Genomic DNA, 13,849 nt, shown 5'->3' with positions numbered 1-13,849 from the left:
CGCAAACCCTACCAATTTGACAGTTGCCTAACCTTGCACAACACACAACTAGACGTTTCTGTTTCTCTTGTTTAGAAAAACACAACACTTCTTCCTTTCCACGAGCGTTCCTCCGTTGAACGAAATTTTCTTAAATTTTCCGCCAATACGCTCGTTTACCAAAAGCGCTGTACCACAATAATGGCCGCATCTCTGTTGCTGAGGTTAGTATGGAATTGTAAATAATGGTTGGTGCAAAGTGTCCCCTACTCCAGTGGCTGCTAGGTGCTAGGTGCCACCAGTTTACCTGGTGAAATTACATAATGTTGAACGGTGTAATTTACGTCCCTCATGTGTTGCTTTCTTTTAGAAATGCATGCCGCCGTACATTGCTCCAAGGCTATGGAACTAATCCCGCTCTACCGCTGATGGCAGCACGCACGATCGTCCTGAAGCCGGTGCCAGCGGACGTTCGTCCTGGGGAATCGCACGACGACCGCAATGCACGTCTGAAGCGACCACAGTCACCGCATCTGACCATCTACAGCTTCCAGCTGACCAGCATGCTTTCGATTACGCATCGCTTCACCGGACTGGCACTGACCGGTTACATTACCGCGTTGGGACTTGGTGCATTGGCCATGCCACACGATGCCACCCACTACCTGACGATGCTCGAAGGACTCAGTGCACCGACACTGATTGCGCTCAAGTTCACACTTGCTTATCCGTTTGCGTACCACACGGTGAATGGTGTGCGCCATCTGTTCTGGGACATGGGCAAGTTCCTGACGATCAAGGAGGTGTACACCACCGGTTACACGATGCTGGGCGTTTCCGGTGTGCTGGCAGGATTGTTGACGGCGCTGTAGAACGTGACCCTGGGCCTCCCGTATGAGGCGGCGCGCATGTAACATACAAAACGAATGTTAAAGGTAACGAATAGGAGACTCTTTCGAAATCCTAATGCTAATTTATTGAAAAATCCTTGCATATTAGTGAAGGCAACTTTGTCGAAGCAATAAACCAAATTGACACACACAAAAGCTTGGCCGGTCGGTGTCGTTAAAACAATCAGAGAACATTCATTTACGTCTAGCAAATTATCATCATTTTCCATCTTACTTCACAAAACGTTCATTCAGCTATTAGCATAATAAATGTTACAATTTTTTCACGGCACTTTCTCATACTTTACTAGTACATGGTACACTTTATAGAATAATTGAAATTTAAAACACATACGAAATATATGTAAGAACGAAGCAATTGTCTCTTAAATGAAAGATTTTATACTGCCCCTTGAGATCAGTGTTATTATGGCAAGGAATATTCAAAGTTTAGGCATGTGTCTTCGCTATCTCTTCCAACTATGCGTTGGTCTTTGGCATCAATGACTTTTGCAAACTGTAGATATAACTTTATCAGTTGATGTGGAGTAACTGTGGATAAATCATTGAACGTCAAAGGTGGTGAACTTGCTATAGTCGGATATGACTTTTAGTACATCCACTCTTCTTCTTCCTCTCTCTCTCTCTCTCTCTCCTGAGAAAATTGCGATTGGGCCAGGAATCCTCCAGAAGCTGCCGATGTTACGTGGCAGGCCTGGTAACTAACCCATGGCTTAAGGCATTGTAATGCGTGTCTGAGCAATATCTTCCAGCATAAGCGGCTGATGGTCCCAGAGAAAAAATATTTCCCAACTCTTCCCTAGTAATGGAATTAGTAGAATTTTGGAATTAGTAAAAAAAATCATTTTGATGATCGTATTCCCTAGTTTCTATCCAATTTGCGATCATTCCGTTGCTACAATTAGGTGGATTTAGTAAGTCCACAAACGAAGCCGTAATTAAACTGGGTTTCGTTTCATTATTCTCAAATCAAAGTCATTCTTGCTATAAATATATCTCCTACCTTTCGAGTATCAGTGCCGAATGTGAACACTGGGTAACTGGCAACGCTGGGACCTAAGGCATTTTGTTAGTACTAAAACTTTAAATGGACTATGTGGCTACCATCGAAAATGTTCAAACCAATGATATCTAACTCCAGCCTAGTTCTGTGCCAAAATCAGACCTTTCTAATCAGGCACTACTTGCTTATCAGGCGCAAAACCCACTCCTCGAGTTTGACTAGCTACAGAAGGCCTCGATTCACACGGTGCAGCGCCATCATTGCCTTTTTCAATCTCACGGGATATCTAGCGGCAAATTTCCTATGTCTTTTTGGATGGCCTGAAAAATCAGTTCATATTTAGCCTTGTGCTCCGGATATAATATTTAACTTTTCCTTAGGTTGGCGAGGTACCGATACGGAACAATCTGAGCGTTTAAGGCAAGATAGTCTCCACATAGTCGCCAGGAAACGTCTGCTTTTTACCATGTGTAGAGGCCTGGCCCAGTTGCTGCTAGAAAGACAGAAAACTCCGAGCGTCATAAGGGTGTGATGTGCTGCTTCTAGGTTGTCTAGCGGTAGGCGGTTGAGCGTACACAGGTTGGCCATTTGTTTCGATACGCTGGCAAATCGACGATCGGCTGATCGTTCCCGGGATAGCCAGGCGGGCGATGGTTAGATATTACGAGAGCAAATCTGCTTACGTAGTAACTTTATTAAAAGATTTCTCGGAATACTTACAAAGTCTTGAGAGTGAATCAGGCGATTCAAGGCGGGTGTTGTGGTCGATTAGAAGGTCAAATCGCAGAACGAAATTCCGTAAAAAATCAGCACCAATCATCCATGATGTGACGTCAGCGATCAGGAAACTGTACAGAAACTCCACGCAGGCCAAGATTAACCTTTAAGCAAGACAACGCCACAATCCTTTTTCGGTGTTCCAATCCAATGCGGCTGGCTTCACTTTTACTGAGAGCAATTCTCGCGGCACTAAGGACACATCGGCTTCTGAATCGAGTGGTTCCTTTCTGGCGTGCACAACCAAGGGTGCCATTTACTGCATCCTTCAAACACCCACTATCGGGATGGTTATAACTGGATACAAAAATAAGTCACCTCAATTTAATATCATCAAATCTACCACCTGGTCAACTTGGAAGACAACGAACGTCCTGGCCACCCGAAAAAAATGAGTTGAGGCACGATTTTTGGTTTAGCTTACAGCCTCGAAAATTATTTCTCCATTGGTTACTAGATGATTTTCGATTTGGAGCGTTTTCAACATATCATCCAAGTACACATTGGACGATGCAAAAGTATAATATAGCACGATAAAGCAAGCGGAGATTATTATTCATCGAGCTTGGCTTTGCGATTGACGTTTCTTTGGTGCGCTACGTTTCAACGCGATTTTCTCGACGATGGCCAACCGCGAAATTTACAGTGGACGTTTCTTCCTGGACCTTACCGTTGGACTTGTCCAAACATTGAAGAATATTTCGAAGGTAAGGGACGTCGAAGCCAAATCTTACGTGCCTTGCCAAACTGCCCAAATCAATGCGTGGGAAGCGGCAAACGGTGTTCGTTTGCCCTCCGATATGAAAAAATTCTACCAGTCGACGGATGGACTAAATGTACAGTGGACTTATCAGTACTCAAAATTAGAAACACATCGTGTAGGACATCTCAAAATTCCACGATTGGCTGAACTTCGAAATCTTAAGTTAAACATACCGGAGAAAGTGTTTGAAATTGACAGTATCGGGGACGTGGCTAAAATTTATCTAGTTTATCTGACGTCTGGCATAACCATCCCTAAAATTTATCTTGTGGAAAGTGCGAACATGAAAGGGCATCTTTTGGCTGACTCGTTTGCGACATATTTTCGCATGAGCATCGCTCATCTCGGGCTGCCACACTGGCAATTGGCCTTTGCTAGCTGTGGTCTACCGGGATGGGCCGAACAACTGTTTCTCCTATTGGCACCACATCTCCTGGATAGAGACGATACGCCTCCTAGACCAAACCAAATTGTTTATAACGTGCTAGATCCGGACATATTTCTCCCACATCCAATACGGACAGACAACATCGTGAGAGTCCTTTGCAAAGCCAAAAAAATTAAAAAATATTCTTAATTCTAAACTATACTTAAAAAAACACTCATACAATAAAAATATATTGCAGAGCTTTCCTTTACGATAGGATCGCACAAACGACGTTAAACAAAGAAGCGGAAGACAATTCAAAGGTCACATGCGACACGGCAAGCGGATGACGCAGAAGAACAACGGCAGCACATGATATGACAACTGCAGCACATGGAACCGCGGAAATAGGAAAGACGGCATATTAACCATGAAAGCATAACTTCCATACGATCCTTTCGTTCGACTAGCGGAAAGATGATTGCTGCCAGGAGCCCTTGCAATCTTCTGTCGCATTCATTCTTTTCGTTAGTTGGACGTAAAGGATCGTAAGGAGGTTTATACTGACACGGAAGCAACGTGCAAACTGGCGCGTATAAACGCGGCCAGGGATGCATTTTGGTAGCTCGATGATCACACCAAGCATGCAAACCTTGCACCTTACGAGGCCATCTCCGGTTCAACTAGCGGAAAGATGATTGCTGCCAGGAGCCCTTGCAACCTTCTGTCGCAATCATTCTTTTCCTTAGTTGGACGGAGAGCTCGTGGGAAGATTGGCTTGGGCTTTGGAGGACATTGCATTTCTCATGTTTGACGCAATTGTGTGTGCTTCAATATGATGAATATAGTGCAACATACAACGATCATCGAGCAGTCCAAATGCATCTCTGGTCGCGCGTATACGGGTCAGCTTTTCACTTCACTTATTGCCGTCCTTACGTTATTGCTACGTGCTTCCATGTGCTGCAGTTGTCATATCATGTGCTGCCGTTGTTCTACGCGTCATGCCGCTTTTGTGACGTATGGAGCCTTACTATCGTCTTCCGCTGCATTTGTTGCAAAAGTCGCTTGCTGTGGTTCTATCGGCACGGAAAGCTCTGTATTTCAAAAAATAATAAAGTTGTTTGATTCTCATTTAGTATATTTGGATTTAATTAAAGCGCATGATTGCTTTTTTAAAACACTTTTCATAATCATAATCATAATGAAAAATCTCAATACACGAAGCGTAATCTTTGAGAGCGACTTATAGATAAAATTTTGATTTAATGCTTAAGTGTTCCGCTTCGTGTTCCGGGGCTCGGCAGGCTTGCATCTTCAGGGAACTGTTGTTAACATTTTCCACGTTTTGAAGAGCTTTTCTCCTTAAAAATGTATACTGTCAAAGCCCCAAGACAAACGGCAATTTTGGAGATGCATACAAACAGGTTCAAACTTGGCCGGACTGGCCGGGCCTGTACTTCGTATAACTCTACATGACAATATTGAAACCAAAAAAACGAACAAAATCTCTAACATGTGACGCAAAGAAAGAGATATGACACACAAAGAGACAAACTAATTTAATTTAAACGCACACACACACGTTAAAAACATGCACAGATGTCTCTGCACGAATGCCATTACCATCCTCCTTCATACAACTGACTACCTGCCGCAGTAAGACTGCATTATCATTAAGCCCCAAGACAAACGGCAATTTTGGAGATGCATACAAACAGGTTCAAACTTGGCCGGACTGGCCGGGCCTGTACTTCGTATAACTCTACATGAGCTACAACGAATCGGTGTAAATACGGATCGGAATCGATGCCAGCAAATGCACACTCGATTCCCCGAACAGGTTAGAGGAAAAGAATGGAATGATTTTTCATCACTAAGTACTAAGTATCCACTATTAAGTCGCAATAACTAACAATCTTTATGTAACGACGAAAGCATTAATGTAATGTGACAAAGAAAGCGCACAAAAAAAAAACCCAAGACCATACCTTGCAGGTCACAGCTTTACGTTTACTTCAGTTTTTCACTTTTTTTATTAATCGCAATATGTTTTTTGTTGTTCTTGTTTGTTAATTTTATAAAATTTGTAGGTTATCTATAATAATGTATGTGTGTTTTGTGTGTATTGTGTCTTGTGTTTGTATTTCTGTAGTCTATATGTCCTTTTGCAATTTTTTATGTTTTCCTTTGCGTGTTTATGTGTTGTCTGCATCCTTTACCGTTCCTTTTTATTCCTTTAATCACCAAACTCACACGACAATACACGCATTCATTAGCTGTCCCACCATTTTTCTCGTTTTCTGTTTGTCGTCTACTTCAATAACTTTGTGTGTGTATTTTCTGTTGTATCATTTAATTTATCTCTAACACGTCCTTTTTCGCTTCCGTTGTCGTCCACCTTCCTACTATTGTACGCTATGCTTTCGTTTCAATCACTCGAATTGGTTACGGGCTACTCTGTTTTAGCCACACTTTTGTTTCTCTTTCATTTTCGTGTCAACCACCTTGCCTTTTTTCTCTCCTAACATTAGCTGTTGCGCCTTTTTTAACCTCTTTCTCGCTTTCCTTTAACCATCTTCTCTTGGCGAATAATAAGATAAATGTGTTGTTGGTTGTTTGTGTGTGTGTGTGTCTAGTGTTGTATGTATGTATAATATATCAATAGTCGCGTTTTTTTCTGTACGTCTCTAAATCGTAAAAGGTAAATAAAAGTAATAATACAAAATTATATATAACATAAAATCACAAATCATCTAATGTATATAGTAGCATGATGCACCCACACAACACATCCAATAGCTTCGTCGTATAATGTATGTATAATGCGTGTGCAATGCCTATTTGTATGCCTCTACCACACCGCGTAATAGAACGGACCATCTTCCCTGCGCTAAATGTATCCCTCTAAAAACTCTAATCCTTTGCACAAGCAGTTGTGCCGTCCATCAATCCTTCCAACTTCAACTCATCTTCTTTAATTCTAGGCTCTGTGTATGTGTGTGTGTGTGTAGTTGTGTATATTTTTTACTCTATCAAGAAGTGATCGAAGAAACGGATAAAAATCTATTCCTTCCCGGGGTTCCAGTAAATCCTCTTCATCGGGGCGAAAAGGAAGGAGAGCATCATCTACGTACAACAAAGGACGACACACCGCGCCATCTCGTGACACAAAACGATCACAGTTCAAAATGAGGAGTTTAGTCCGTTTTCTCCTTCCTCTCCGTTCCCTTCACCCTGTGCCGGCCCTAAAACCTCCTAAACGGTACACACGTAAGTAGCGTAAATTGAATAAGAGAAAAAGCGTGCTACAAAAAAGCATTTACATCATGTGTGTGCGCTTCCCAAATATAACAGTCCCTGCCTCTCTCTTTCTCTATCGCTATCTCTTTATATTGAAACCAAAAAAACGAACAAAATCTCTAACATGTGACGCAAAGAAAGAGATATGACACACAAAGAGACAAACTAATTTAATTTAAACGCACACACACACGTTAAAAACATACACAGATGTCTCTGCACGAATGCCATTACCATCCTCCTTTATACAACTGACTACCAGCCGCAGTAAGACTGCAGCAAGCAATTCATCCGTATATGTTTACTGTGGTGTCCATTGTTTTAATACTGTTCATTATTACATTTTTGTTGTTATCTGTGCTGGAGGATCCGATTTATAAACAGGGAAGAAGAAAAGTACTATTTATGGAAGTCAAAATATGTGTGTGTGTGTCCGAAAGGAGAAAAACCGAAACAGTCATTCGATAATAACCGCATGTCTGTGAGATTATTTCTTTATCGCGCTACAATAAATGTCCTTTTGTTATACCTCCTTTTCCTTCCTTTTCCAATCGCTCTTACTATTTGTTTCATTTTTAACTGTCGCTTTTCACCGATCCTTATGATTTACCATAACTTAGTTCCTTCGAACGTTCCTTCGTGTTAGTTCCTTTACTATTTGTTTTGTGTGGTTTAGAGTTATGTTTCGAACGTTCTGTTAGGGTTTGATACAGACCGCTTGGCATGATGTAAATAATAGAAGGAAGAAATATAAATTGTGGTAAATTATGTACGTTTGTACAATGGCCATCGTTTGATTTCAGTTAATCTTCCGAGTAATTAGCTTACATAGTCATTTGTGGGGACGCCAACAAGTACAGAAAAAATGGCGACCCGGGATGACACAATGCTCTTGTTTTGTAATTTTTGCATATTTTCTAGTTTAACTCCTTTTTTGCCCTTTCCTAACATTTTCGCCTCCCTAACGTATCAAAAAATATATTTAAAAAATAGTAAAATCTTGAAACGATCATTAAAACGATTATAATTGCAAAATAGTTTGAAAAAATGGCTCAAAACATGCGTATTAATAAAAGTTTACTGAAAAAAAACATCACAATACCCCAAAAATTGATCTGTACCAAGCACTTTACCAGAAACGTCCGCGGTATGGGTGTTTTTGTTTGTGTTTTTTGAACGGAAATCTTCTTCTGTATGCTTGTATCAGAGCTTACGCTTTATCGCTTTGTTATATTGTTTGTAATTCACTATCGAAACGACTATTTTTCCGCTGATTTTTATGTTTTCTTATTTGCCAAATGAACTATTCACTGTTTCACTTAATCGCTCATTTCTGTGTTCTGTGTGGCCAATGCTGTATGTTACTACCCTTGCGTGATGCCAAAACTTCAATTTGAATATTTGAGTGTGTTGTTTCATGCAACAACGGCGCCAGTTTGTTTTACACGATCTCCTTTCTTTACATATTTAGATAGGATATTGGTAGTTTTGTATAAGTGTTCGGTTTGACTCGTGTGTTTGTGGATGCGTGTGCGTGTGTTGAATTTTTAAACATTTCACTTCCATCCCGTTTCCCGTTTCCGTTTTAAAGCGTACGTGAGTTTTCGTGTAAGTTTGTTATTGAAACAATTTAAAAGAGAGCATTTATCTACGCGTCTTGCTCGAAATGGGGCACGTGTTTTATCTCAGGACTCATACGTACGCCTTCCTAGACACACGTACTTCTTTTCTGTTTGCTGCTCCACGATCGCTTCCCCGTGTGTTTTATGTGTGCGAGCTCGAAGGGTTTGACGGACACCCTCCCACTTCTCACGTACACAAATATATAATGTCAGTTCAGTTCCGAGGGAAGATTTATCTTTAATTTATCGCACGCTTTCTTCTTGAATAGTTCGTCTCTACAGCGCAGCAGAACATCCCGTGTTGATGTGCCTACACAGCGCGAAAGAAAGCATTTCTCAGCGTCGTTTCAGTATCATATTAACACACACACACACACACATATCCTTGCCGCCTTTCATTCTTTTCGCTTAAACTATCATCGACACCATGACTATAAATGAAAGTATCGCGGTTACATTCTGTCCTATTCCTTTTTCTTTTCTTTAACCTTTTTAGTCCCCCCTTTTAGTCTTTCGTTTATGTACAAAAAAATTCGATTGTGTACAAATTCTCCATTGTACGCTCGGAATCCTTTTCTTACAATCCGTGTGTGTTTGTTTGTGTTACGTTTAATATTTAAACGCGTTTGTGCACACCTTAAAATTAAGTGCGCTGTTTTTGTTTTCGCTTTTAGTCATCTAATGCTTCAGCACTGTTTTGCCACCATCTCACATGCTACTCAAATCGCATCCCGGTCGGGTGGTTTCGATCCGATTCAAGAAGACGAGTGATGACACGTAATTTATTCTACATTTTGATTTAATCAGCTTCGTTTGCTTCTGTGTGTGTGTTGTAGAGTTTTGCTTACAAGGATCTTCACTGTCTATTTTATCATTTTACTATTTTGCGCATCCGCGCGCCAAAAAAAAACGAGAATACGGAAAACCAAACTGAACAAAGCACTCACTTCATGTGTTTTTTCTCTCCTCTTTTTGCCTTTTTTCATCATCATTGCCCACTCTCTGTACTGCACTCCGTTTCCTCCTTTCATCCGCCATTAAGTATTTATGTTTAGTTTAATTTAGCTTTATGTTCCCGATGACTTTTAGTTATGCTTCAAAGTTTTAGTGTGATTTTGACTTTTCGACTTTTTCCTTAATGTTTTCGAGCCTCTCCAAAGAGTAATAATAATGAGACAGGATAATATGGCTGACAAACACACACACACACAGAGAGAGAGAGACACATTGGATAGACATTCGATTCAAAGAACGGGTATGATTCCTACCATCAATCGCTTTCCTATTTTTTCACCAGTGGTTCCACTACCTAGCAATAATAACTGCGCGCAAGCTTACGTTTTCAACTCCCGACTCTGGGTAATGTCCAGATTTAATGCGAACTGTATTACGATGATGATTGCTATTTATTACTACAATGCAATACGAGATGAGAGCGAGAGATGAGGGCGAAAATATTAACGGAGGGTGGAGGTGGTGGTACACACGGACCAAAAAACTGGTTACCCCACACCAACATGGATGGCGAGGCCGCACTCAAAAATAGATATCAAATTCCACATGGAAACGACGTGTCCTTTCGCGAAATTTCGATACGCGCATTTGCCATTCGAATGTTTGCACTTGCAAAAACATCGTTTTTAAGTGTATATTATGCTAATTTATCCATTAGTTCTCCCTTTTTTCCGATATATTTATAAATGTTTTTGGAGTCTTATAGTTCAGCATTCCTTCGCGCATGTAAATGGTGTATTTGTTTTGCTTTTTTTTTAGATATCGTTCACAAAGTTTTTGTGCTCTTGGTGGGAGAGGCGAATTCGTTTCAACAGTTGGCAATGAAAAAATCATAATTATTTTTAAAATTCAACCTAAACAATTGTTTGAAGCAGTGATCACAACAGAACAGAAATTGTGCGTGGACCACAGATTTGCAAAATGGGCAGGATTTCCTCGATTATTTTACTACGACGCCCTGCACGGATACTCGATTTCCAGTCTCTATACTTTCATACAGGCTCCAACAGTCAACATCGTTAACCTGACTGCTCAACTACACATGAGTCCCATTTACTCACACACACAATTTTCCTCCATTTTTTCTCTATGGCCATCAATCTACTCCTGCGGACTTCGTCTCATTTTTAATTCTCACCGATGTTTTTCATTTCTATTACGTTCCGATATTTTTTTTTTCCTTAGGGATATTGTTCGACCATTTAAAAGACCTCGGGAAATTTCAAACTGTTGATATCGCTGTGAAATTGTCAAAATATCTCAACATAAAATGTCAACTTTTTCTCCGTTGCCCTTCCGTCGGGAGCTTGTGCATGCGCGTCAGGTTCTCAAAAAACCTGATTTCAAAAAAACCCTCATAAAAACCAGAAATTTTGAATTTGATATCGCCCACAGCCTGAAAAACTAGAAAACATGTAAAGGATTCTAAACCAAAATTGCTTTCCAGTTAGCACATTTGTGTCTCTTTAGGCGAAACGCTTAAGCGACTTAAGCGACGATCGCACGATCGTTTAGATTGTAGGCATGCCACAAGGGTGTGATTCAAGGAATAAAAACTTTGCACATAACGAAATATACATCCGGTGTTAAAATCATCCTTTACAGAAATGAAAAACGCGATTGAAATTTAAGAATGAGTCAAATGCCGCTCTGCAAAAATAGAAAATCCTTCGTGTTAAATTATGTACATAGACATGTATTTCGAAATAATATTCAATCTGCTACGCGTTTGCGAATGTTAGTTGTTTTATGCTAGCATTGTTGTATCAAACAAGAATGAAGAAAATAATTCATATAAAAATAAGAAAATGGCAGAAACAGAATCTAGTCAATACGTCTCATAGGTTTTGACGTAAAAATTAAATTAACCAACAAAAAACTTGTTTTGCGTGCAAGCGAAAATAAAGAAACATCGTCTATACGTATCAATTGAAGTAAAATCTGCACCCAGCAGCGGAACCAGTGTTCATGCACACGTCCGAATGTCCACCGCATCCACCATATTCCTCCTCTCCCGTTGTAATCAAATCGTTGCCTGTTGCCCCTGGATCTAGGATACCATTCGATGCTTCTCATCGTGACTGCCGCCTGTGGCCTGATCTGATCGCGTTCCATTTTTTATCTTTCCTTTCGTTATAGTAGTTATGATAGTTGTAAAGTGTAGTTTTTTTTTGCAGTAGAAATAGAAATAGCGCATATGCACGTGTGCCTCGTTCATTCCCAGCGCCTAAAACCGAAGCAACAAGAATGGCAGCGTGTGTTTACCTGCGGTTGAATTCGGATTTGATAACTTCTATTATTTCTTGCTTTGCTTTCGCAAGCTCATTGCGCATTTCGCGCAATATTTCCTCCTTCAGATTGTCGAACTCGACCGCAGTCGGAAGGGAGAAACTGTCACCGCCATTAATCTGCTGTTTGTTTGTTGTTGCAACATGAAACGAAGAAATAAACAAAAAGAAAAATCGTTTAATTATGGTTTTGTTTCTTAAAGAAGGCTTCCTTTTGTTCCCAAGCGCCATCACCAACCTTCAGTATCGTTTCCTCGCTGGCACTGCCGAAACGCTTCCGCGACGGTTTTGGTGATTCTGAACCGCTCAAACTAGCACCACCGGCACCAGAATTGCTTCCTCCGCCTCCACCAGCATTGTTGCTGCCTAGTTTGTGCGGTAGTGTGCTTGATTTTTCCCAGGCCCGCTGGCGTCCTCCGGATCCTCCGGCACCGCCATCGTCGTTGGAGTCCGGCTAGAGAAGAAACAAGCATGGAAATGGATCAATGTGAAAAATCGAGGCTAATCGATGGTTGATGATGATTTACCTCCTTCTTTTCTGCCTGCGCTCGACGCCTAGCAAGAGTCTTTGCCATTTCATCCATCATCGATGCCATACCGGATGACGATCGTCCTGAACATCACCACAAGAATACACAGGAGAGGCGAGAGCACAAGAAAAATAAAAATTAGTTTATGGCATATGATGAAAAAAGTATAGATAGATAAACAAAATACATCTAAACTTAAAATAGGGTAGTTTGGCAATTATTGCACACCTAAGGAGACTTTTCCGGGATATTATGTATCTGAGACCGATAGAACCACTATTTTTTTATACAATGTTTATCTAGCACTTCTACCGAGCATGCCCAGGATATGCCAAAACACACTACATACTTTCAAAATTGCAGCAACTGAAAATTGCACACTCGCCGTGGACATTGTATTGGTCATTGTAACATTTTATTTCTATCCTCATCGTCAGATTGATAAGCTAAAGTGTGTTGAACTTTCTTTCATCCAAACATTAAACAGTTGACTAAAATAAGTGATTTTTATATAAACGTCACTAGCTGTTGGAAGAAGCCCTTTCGTTTTGACTGGTGCCGTATTAAATATTTTCATTGGCATTTAAAAATAAAAAATAAAAAATAAAGTTTCCTGATCTAGAATGTAATCCATGTATCTGTAGCAGAAATCTTCAATCTTCAAGGAAAAAATTATGTCAATTATTAGTCTGAAAAAAACAACATACAGAAATAAAGCAATTAATACATAGTTTGCAACATTTGGGTGGTGTGCAATAATTGGCAATTTACCCTATATTTGAAAAATAACATCAACTATCGATTAACATTACATATGCATGCTCTAAGATTCTCTAAATCTTGCAAGTTCTTTATCCGATTTTTAGCTAATTCCATTAACAAGACAATCTATAGGCCTACAATTCAATAGACCTAAATCATGCCGCATAAATGCGCAGCGCTGTGTATCCTGATGTCGGTTAATCATGTAAAATCCAACCCTCGAACGATTTGAAAGAGACCGTAGATGGTGTAACACCAAAGTAAGTAAGGGGAGACAATAAAAACAATGTGAGCCAGACAGAAATACCATTTTCGCGACATTTCATTTTAATGTCTGTCTGGCGGAGAAGAGCAAAACAGAACAAAAAAAAAATGAAACAAATCCTACCAGACGAATCCTATTAGTTGCTTTTGCACGCTTGGTTCAGGTTAGTCACGTTACAATTGCAATGATTCTTTTACTGAAGCGTGGGTTTCATTTGGTAAAAATTGTTCATTCTCCTCCTGTTCCTTCATCCTCCTGTTCAACT

At 40.3% G+C, this 13,849-nt stretch overlaps 4 protein-coding genes across 5 annotated transcripts in view; 3 read left to right on the top strand and 1 right to left on the bottom strand.

The window, feature by feature from the left end:
• Positions 1 to 13,849, top strand: part of LOC126556046 (digestive cysteine proteinase 1) — a 283,799-nt gene that overhangs the window by 180,420 nt on the left and 89,530 nt on the right. The gene's annotated exons all lie outside the window — the stretch shown is intronic.
• Positions 169 to 851, top strand: LOC126556348 (succinate dehydrogenase cytochrome b560 subunit, mitochondrial-like). Its single transcript, XM_050211607.1, has 2 exons — positions 169 to 203; positions 350 to 851. Exons 1-2 carry the CDS (start codon positions 181 to 183, stop codon positions 849 to 851), a joined length of 525 nt encoding a protein of 174 aa, XP_050067564.1. The 5' UTR covers positions 169 to 180.
• Positions 3,294 to 4,010, top strand: LOC126567421 (tubulin polyglutamylase complex subunit 2-like). Its single transcript, XM_050223645.1, has one exon. The coding sequence runs from the start codon at positions 3,294 to 3,296 to the stop codon at positions 4,008 to 4,010; it is 717 nt and encodes a 238-aa protein (XP_050079602.1).
• LOC126567420 (protein enabled) overlaps positions 11,994 to 13,849 on the bottom strand; it is a 31,316-nt gene continuing 29,460 nt past the window's right edge. The window contains exons 8-10 of the mRNA XM_050223644.1: positions 12,555 to 12,640; positions 12,266 to 12,481; positions 11,994 to 12,150 (exon numbers count right to left, since the gene is read on the bottom strand). Of these exons, the coding sequence (XP_050079601.1) occupies positions 12,001 to 12,150; positions 12,266 to 12,481; positions 12,555 to 12,640 (452 nt within the window). The 3' untranslated portion in view covers positions 11,994 to 12,000. The remainder of the gene's footprint in view (positions 12,151 to 12,265; positions 12,482 to 12,554; positions 12,641 to 13,849) is intronic.

The sequence above is a fragment of the Anopheles maculipalpis genome, chromosome 2RL, assembly GCF_943734695.1.
Source record: "Anopheles maculipalpis chromosome 2RL, idAnoMacuDA_375_x, whole genome shotgun sequence".
In the NCBI taxonomy this organism is placed as follows: Eukaryota; Metazoa; Arthropoda; class Insecta; order Diptera; family Culicidae; genus Anopheles; species Anopheles maculipalpis.
The sequence above is the reverse complement of the archived record's forward strand: the minus strand, read 5'-3'. Positions and strand labels throughout refer to the sequence as shown.